The sequence below is a fragment of the Ixodes scapularis genome, unplaced genomic scaffold (genome assembly GCF_016920785.2).
Source record: "Ixodes scapularis isolate PalLabHiFi unplaced genomic scaffold, ASM1692078v2 PGA_scaffold11__112_contigs__length_91849675, whole genome shotgun sequence".
Taxonomy (NCBI): Eukaryota; Metazoa; Arthropoda; class Arachnida; order Ixodida; family Ixodidae; genus Ixodes; species Ixodes scapularis.
Window position 1 is genome coordinate 36,298,045 of NW_024609837.1, and position 7,875 is coordinate 36,305,919.

Consider the following 7,875-nt stretch of genomic DNA (forward strand, 5'->3'; position numbering starts at 1 on the left):
ACCTGACTAGCTTTCACCACCTATTTCTACACAAATATGTTTGAATTAAAATCAAAAGCCCTGGTCCCTGTATACAGGGTATTTCACGTAACTTTAGCCAAAGTTTTAAAATATTTTGGTGCAGTTCAGAAAAGCAAAAGCAAAGGAATAATTTTGTTTATTGCTTAGCGCACGTCAGGCTATTTTTTGTATTTTTCCCAATTAACTATTTAGAACAAACGTTCCAATGGCGAAGTTGTAGAGTGTCCTCAGAAACATCCAATAGACCTATTGCTGAATCACCCAAGCATCAAGGAGAATGCAGGGATTGCTGTTCCACGCGCCACACGTGCAGGCCTTCCCCATATAAAGGATTCGAAATAAATAACTGAAATAATGCGTTGACGAACGCGCGTGCAATATGAATTTTGTTTTAGGCTTTTGCTTCAGAACAGCTACCACTGCTGAGGCCAGCACGTGCGGCGCGTGGAACACCAATCCCTGCATTCTCCTTGATGCTTGGATAATATAGCAAGAGGTATATAGATCGATTCAGTGGTTTTTGTCAAGAAGTCCCTAACACGCTTCGATTTTCCGGAATTCAAAAAAGCGCGCGATTCATAAAAAAAAAAAAAAAAAAAAAAGACAAAGAAAAACACGAAAAAACGCGAATCCGTCAACGGGCTCCTTGTCAACAGTGGTCTATTCAGCATGCCGGCCTAGTTTCTTCAAGCCACGCCTGAGAGCGCCGCAATACAAGGCGCGCAAACGCGAAATCACGTTTTTTTTTTTTTTTGTAGTTTGATTTTTTTTTTTTAGTTTATAAGACATAACCATATTAGGTTTCTTTATAAAAAAGCCACTGAATTCGATGTTTCTGAGGACGCTTTACAGCATTGCCGTTGGAACTTTTGCTCTAAATGTATTACACCAAAATTTTATTAATTAATCAATATTTAATTGGGCGAAATACAAAAATAGCCTAAGTTTTTAAACTTTGGCTAAAGTTGCGTGGAACACCCTGTATATTCCAGCTAGAAAAAGCATCAGCTGTTTAGAACGATCTTTCTAAAGATATATCATTGAGAGTCGAACGACAGAAAAACAGATTTACTTCAATCTTGAAAGTTTGTTACATGAAGAAAGGAGTACGCTGTTCAATCTTTGTGATTAGTTCAGAATCTGTCAGTGCGCTGAGCCTGAAACAGTGCTGGATGAAAGGGGATGTCTTGGTTTTGTTTAAGAGCCTGCGCTGCTTGATTAATTATACCAGCCTGCTATCAAAAGTGAGTCTTACGTGTACTGTCGAGACCGGTTATACCGAAGTCGCTTATAACGAAATAGTTGCTACAGCGAAGCGATCACAATTTCCCATTTCCGTTTGCACTTCTTCAAAGTATTTGTGTCTGTTTTTAGCGAAGGAAATGGAGCGGCTCCCGCAGATATAGCAAAAAAAATTATAACTAAAAAAAAAAAAGAAAAGAAATTCGGAAACTATATTAAGTCTCGGACCGCCGCCCTTTGCTGCCGCGGCCAAGATGCCACTCAGGACAGGCTGCAGAAGATGCTGGAAAGCCCCCCGGCGGCAGTCTCTCCAACGTCGTCTGCTTCCGGCTCCTTGTCTGGGAAGCGGCTCTCCCGTATCTCACGCAGAGAAGTCGTCGTGGCATGCCGATAGGGGCGTTCGGAGCTCTGGCAACTAAAGGCCCGTTCACACTTTTGCGACCGAGTACGGTCGAGAGAGGCGAGACCTGTTGAAACCTCTTAACATTTCTTAGGACGAGGGAACACACTTAAAGTCCCTCGATGTTTTTTCACTGCGTCTTACAAGTACCGTCATTCTTTGCCGCGCCGACATCTGTTTCTATTGGAGGAGAGCGATGTCACGTGATTTCCGGAATCGTCGCCACTTCCGTCCGCCATTTGCTTCCAAGCTGCTCGGCTGCTCCGTCCGCTCGCGTGTTTCGTGATACTCGCCGACGACTTCAGCTCGACGTCCTGGTGTTTCTGGACCGTAATGAGGCAAGTGAAGTAGTAAGCATTTGTGTTAGATGACGGGGTGTTGCGCTTTTGGGTGCAGCCAGAGTTCTGGTAGTGGAAAAAAGTTGTTCGCCGTTCCGCTTCGGAAAGCCGATCTGAAGAGGCAGAAGGCATGGCTCCACATGATTGGGAGGAAAAACTTCGTCCTTACCAGAAGCAGCAAGCTTTGTGAGGTGAGCATTTCTGGGCTAGTTACCTCTTCCACACACGTTCACATAGGTACACATGCAATGTTTTTCCTGACGCGCCTGACTGCCGAACTCGGTCTCAGCTGAAGTGCGGCCTCGATGCTCTGCCGTTTTAGCCCGTTGTTTTTCACTCGAAAACCCGGTTGTTCGCCGGCAAAGTTTTTCGCGTAGTCTGAGTTTTTAAGGGACACGATATGAATAGATGACGCCGCCGATTGGCCGCTTCAGCTGTGAGTGTCTCCCAGTGAACCTCTAGGAAACACGAAAAGCTACTACCGAGGACCAACATGAGCCGAAAACGCCTTTCATGTTTCTTTAACTTACACCTGTTTTTGAGAGAGCTGTAGTCCGAACTAGGAATAGAAAGCGAAGTTGAGGAATAATGGAGCTTGTGGGAGTCGCAGAAAAAGGTTGGATCGGGTGCTCCAGCTCGTACTGTCCGCGCGCGTGGAGGGCGTACAATGCGCGGCACTGTTAGCGCGAACAGAGCATCGGTGTCTCTACGTATTTTACTTCCATGGAGTGTTGCTTTGCGCTAAATTTTACCGCTTAGGTTAGCGTCCCAAATTAGCCCTTCCCACCGCGCTAGCAGTTTTGATGACGAATTTTTATTCCGATAGAGAAAAAAAGCGGCGATCGCTCTTCTGTACTAACAGTGTGACGATCTCTACCTCCAAACAAAGTCGAATTTTTTAGTGTTCTCAGTGCACTGTCCCGTGAATTGCAAGTTAGCCCTGTTCATTCTCGACAGAACCATTTTTCACCGGATCAGTTTGAACCTCGGATCTGGCAGAGCCATGGCATCAAAAAACTTAAACCAGACACTGTCACAGCAACTTTAGCCATAGGCTGCCAAAGCCAGTTCGATGACCACCGCGAGAAAGGGAATTGGGAAACATCCAAGGTAAGTTGACACAGTCAGAGATGGGGAATTTGCAGTCACTTGGTTGCTAGATTTGGTATTAAAATGCTACCTATTTTAAGCAGGGGAGCCAATGTAGGAGGAAGACAGCATCCAGACGCTTCCATCTCTGCATTCAACTGCTGCTCTCACAGGTGTCGTATTTCCTCCTTCACAGATTATTGAGAATATGCTTGTCCAAGGTGATGAATTAATGCAAGTAGCATTGAACTGCATACTGACAAAGTTTACAATTTCAGCACAAGCCTTGCCCTCGCACACAGAGGCACAATCCAGCAAAGTGCAAAACTGCGACCAGGAGTCTGTGCCTCAGGCGGGCCCCCCGGTTGGTGAGTCACACGGAATTCCAGCATTTAGTAGCCGGGCACATGCAGCGACATGCAGTCAAAATCATCCTTAACTCGAGCGTGTGCCAGGCATATTCTGGGCTAATTCTTCTGTTCCTTCTTTTTCGGCTTGTACTTGCCCATCTCAAATGTGGTAAGTGCTTTCTTGGGCATTCCTGCAACAATTGACTATTCTGCCATGCGTATATGTGCAGTATGTACCGAGGACATCATAAACAAGTATTGGAATTTATGTCAGCATGCTCTTCTGTGCTTTGGGTAAGTGTTGATTTGCACCATGTATGCGTCCCTGCCAGGGGCGGATGCAGGAATTTCCTGAGGGGGGTTGGGGTCAGCGTACCATACGTTTAGGAGCCCCCTCCCCCTCGTTTCACGTCCTAAATTTTACACATGCAAAAATCGAGAGGGGGGTCAGGACATCCTGACCCCCCCTCTAAATCCGCCCCTGGTCCCTGCTGTAATGAACAGCGTGAGTGGAATTTACCTGCCTGCTGATGAAATTCGCGGCTTCAGCACGAGCCTTGCCCATACTCACAGCCGCCCACTCCAGCGAGATGCAAAGCTGCGACAGGGAGTTTGTGCCCAATGCGGATGCTGCAGTTGGTGAGTAACATGATGGCCAGACACAAATGCCGCATGACATTGTTAGTGCGAGTACAACTGCGGCGCTCTTTGCATTTTACTTTGAATTAGTAAATGCTGGCACCAAATAATAGGGTGCAACTTTGTGCCCGATATGAACATTTTTCATCCCTTGTTTTCATTAACAGTGTCGCACTATGTTAGGTCAGAACCATCCTTAACACCAGTGGGGTGAGGCGTACGGAATTCATGCCATGAACCGGTCTCACCAGCCAGTTTGACTACGCGCCACCGCTGTTGCAATGCATTGAGGGAACTTCAGTCTTTCTGCGCGTGCCCGAAACACTGGAACTCTGCGCGTGAGACAGCACAAGCCGTCTCGGGCACCACCGTCTACCTATTGTGAACTAAAGTTATGGCGGCTTCATGTATGCGCCGAACGCTTGGTGAGGTGGGTCTATTGGTGGCAGGACGAAAACAATTTCTTTCTTTTTGTCTCTATTGGTCCCTCTCAAAAGCAAATGCATTTCTGTGACCATTGACTACTCTGCCATACAAATGTCTGCTGCATGCACCATATTGTGGGCTTTCATTTTGTGCCTACAAAATTTACAGGTTCACTGCAAGTCTCGGTACAAAAATCGAAAATGGCAGGCTCCATCCTAATAAGAACTGTTGGTCAGCGCTCTGTGCTTAAACAAAGTAAGTCAATGCCAAAGGGTGCAATATTGCTTTCGCATGAAATTACACACAGAACATATAAGAGCTTTATGCCCATTCTCGATTAATGCTGCAGGGAGCAGCTCCCTTCACAATTATGAGCATTCCTTATAAAATTACAAATGACAGCCGTGTGTAGAAGTGAACGACAGGACTGATGCTGGCTGTTCCCTTTGCTCGATACTCCGGAGCGATCCCCTCATTCCTGGCAGCAGGCTTCTCCGTCCAGCCATGTACACCGCAGGGGACGACTGCCTCAAAGGGTGATACGTTTCCCTGATTGAATGACAGCCATGTGTAGAAGTGAACGACAGGACTGATGCTGGCTGTGCTCTTTTCTCGCTACTCAGGTGCGGTTCCCTCATCCCTGGCAGCAGGCTCCTTCATCCAGCCGTGTACACCGCAGGGGACGACTGCCTCGAAGGGTAAGACATTTCCCTGAACGAATGACAGTCGTGTGTAGAAGTGAATGACAGGACTTACGCTGGCTGTGCTCTTTGCTCGCTACTCAGGAGCGGTTCCCTCATTCCTGGCAGCAGGCTCCTTCTTCCAGCCAGGCACACCGCAGGGGACGAGTGCCTCGAACGGTAAGGTGCGGTTCCCTCATTCCTGGCAGCAGGCTCCTCCGTCCAGTCATGTACACCTTCCCTGGGTCCAATAGGTCAATCAATTCCTGGTGCTCCCCTTCTTCGTCATCGGTTGCCCAGATTCCTCGCCAGAAAGTAAGCACCTGATCAACATCAATGTTCTCGTCTATCTCCTTCTGGTCTTCGTCAAGTTTCCCGCAGAAGGCAGACCGATTGAGCTCGAACAGCTTGTTCGTTTTCCGATACTCAATCCGGTTTGCCGCAGTGATCGGTTTTTTGTGAAAGACTGCCCTTTCCTCTTCGATCTGGTCCTCAAGCTTCTTCAACTGGTCCCTGTTGTTAGAGTGGTACTGGTTGGCTTTGCAAATTCGTTTTAATGCTCTCGAGGGAGCTTTGTTCTGTTTGACTGGTGACAATTTGCAGCTGTTGACTAAGCTCCTTTATCTTCATTTTAATGGCCTCCTTTCAGTTCAACTTCCTTTTGTCACCTCCTCATATGTGAGCTGGCAAGCGCAGATCAAATCATTCAGCTCTGCTAGAATATTCACCTTCTTTTCCAGCTCAATCCCGATGACCTGATAGTTTACTTCCTGACTGTATACCTTTCTTGCTCTCTTTCGGTCAGTTTAGTGATTAAGGGCCAGCTCAATGTTACTGGCCAGCAGATTCTTTATATTGGTGTACAGTTGGCTGTTTGTTATGGTCGCTGGCAACGGCCATTCTCTTTCTTCGGCCACCTGACCACTGCCCGATTGAGTAGGCTGTTTCGACGTTTTGCACTGGGTATGCTTGTTTTTCATCGTTGTCGACGTTACATTCTGGTTATGCTTCCGATTATACTTGATTGTTATTTTTGGCCACCAACCATTGGGCATCCGTTCATGTGGTCCTTTACTTCGCTCGATCACCAGGGCCAACCATCTTTCTGGTGTTGTCTCCCTGTCGGCTCGCCTCACAATCGCTGGAAAAGCCACTTCTCTGTCACTGAAAATTTTCATCATCATCGCCATTCAGGTCGGTTGGTGGTCATCGCCGGTTGGATTGGCACCTTTGTTATCATCGGCAATGGCTGCTGGGGTTCGTGCTGAATGCGTCAGTGGCCGTTGCACTCGCGAGACGTCGTTGATTTCGGAGGAGTTTTCAGTTTCAACGCTCGGAGAATTTTTATTTAGCGTTTCCATCCCTGTTTGGCAGTGACACAGTCGTTGGTTTTCCGATAAACACCAGAAATCCAGTATCTCGGCACTCAAAAAATTGGAAATACAACCACCATGGACATCTTTATCTTTTTGAAGTGCTAATAGGAGAAAGGGAGGGCACACTTATGTGAAGAGAAAGACGAGGACTTGATCGCATGCAAGAAAAGCATTCATGGCGTCTTCTCTATTGTAAGAGTGCTGGTAGAGTGGGCTGGAGGGGTATGGTGTGCTCATTTTCTGCTTTGGCATAGAAGTGATGCTGTGGGTGCTCTTCTTCACACTTCCATCCTGGATCACTAAAATGAAGCGAAGTAGGCAATGAGCACACCTCCCCCTCTAGCTCACCCTAGTAGCTGTTTCTCTTTGTGTTATCTTTTATTTTAAGCATATTCTCCTGATCTCCTGTGGGATGACTTGTTCGACTGGAACATTGATCGCTTCCTAAAAAGATCTTCAATAAAAAAATTTTTAAAAATCTGCGTTGTCTTATCCAAGACACTTTCTTCATATCTTCACTACCATGAATACACAAACTGCATACATATCATAACATCTGGCAGTTCAATTAAATTGCAACAAAGTTGGGGTCTTCCCATATTTACTATTTATGTGCTTTGCATTTGCGTGAACCCAATTACATTAATTATATTTTACTGCACTGCTCATGAGTTTCAACACTTGTCTTTTGAGATATACAGTATATATAATCGCGCGACAAGAGCTGAAATAAACAAAAATGTCTGCACAATGCATGTGCTTCGTGTTGTGTTGTCCTTCCTTCCCCCACTCTCGGGGGTTTTGTCTAAAAAAATATCTACGTGGATGTTACAGTGGAAGCTAGGCAGAAAAAAGTAGACAGAGACATTAAACACGTTCATAACGAATTCCTTGAACGTGATCTAATAAAATTGGTCTTGGATTCACCGTTTAATGTTGCAAAATAATAAAAGTTGTATGCAACATTTCTTCACTGCACACTGAAGGTATGCTATCCAGCAATCAAAAACAGCGAAAGTTGCCAGCTAGAATCCTTCACAGGGTCATTTGAGACCAAACACGGCTCTGTAGTAGAGGTTCGAGGACGAGATTGCCCGTTATCGCATGTGGGGATAACACGTGCGATGGTGTAACTTCACCCGAAATATTGTTTGGATCTCGCACCGATCTCGCACCGTCCAAACTCGTCAAGGTCACTACTTTGCACGACGTTTGTTTTCCATCCAAACACTGCTACTAGTGCTTATAACAAAATGCGTGTTGAAGTCATGTAGATACACCCCAAAATAATGAGTTCGAGACGCGTTTGCGTCT

At 46.1% G+C, this 7,875-nt stretch overlaps 1 protein-coding gene across 1 annotated transcript; it reads left to right on the top strand.

Annotated features, from left to right (window-relative positions):
- The first annotated feature begins 3,071 nt into the window (after positions 1-3,071).
- LOC121835048 lies at positions 3,072-5,867 on the top strand. Its single transcript, XM_042288968.1, has 7 exons — positions 3,072-3,111; positions 3,195-3,458; positions 4,014-4,079; positions 4,674-4,760; positions 5,291-5,370; positions 5,440-5,718; positions 5,835-5,867. Exons 2-7 carry the CDS (start codon positions 3,299-3,301, stop codon positions 5,865-5,867), a joined length of 705 nt encoding a protein of 234 aa, XP_042144902.1. The 5' UTR covers positions 3,072-3,111; positions 3,195-3,298.
- Positions 5,868-7,875: the final 2,008 nt, after the last annotated feature.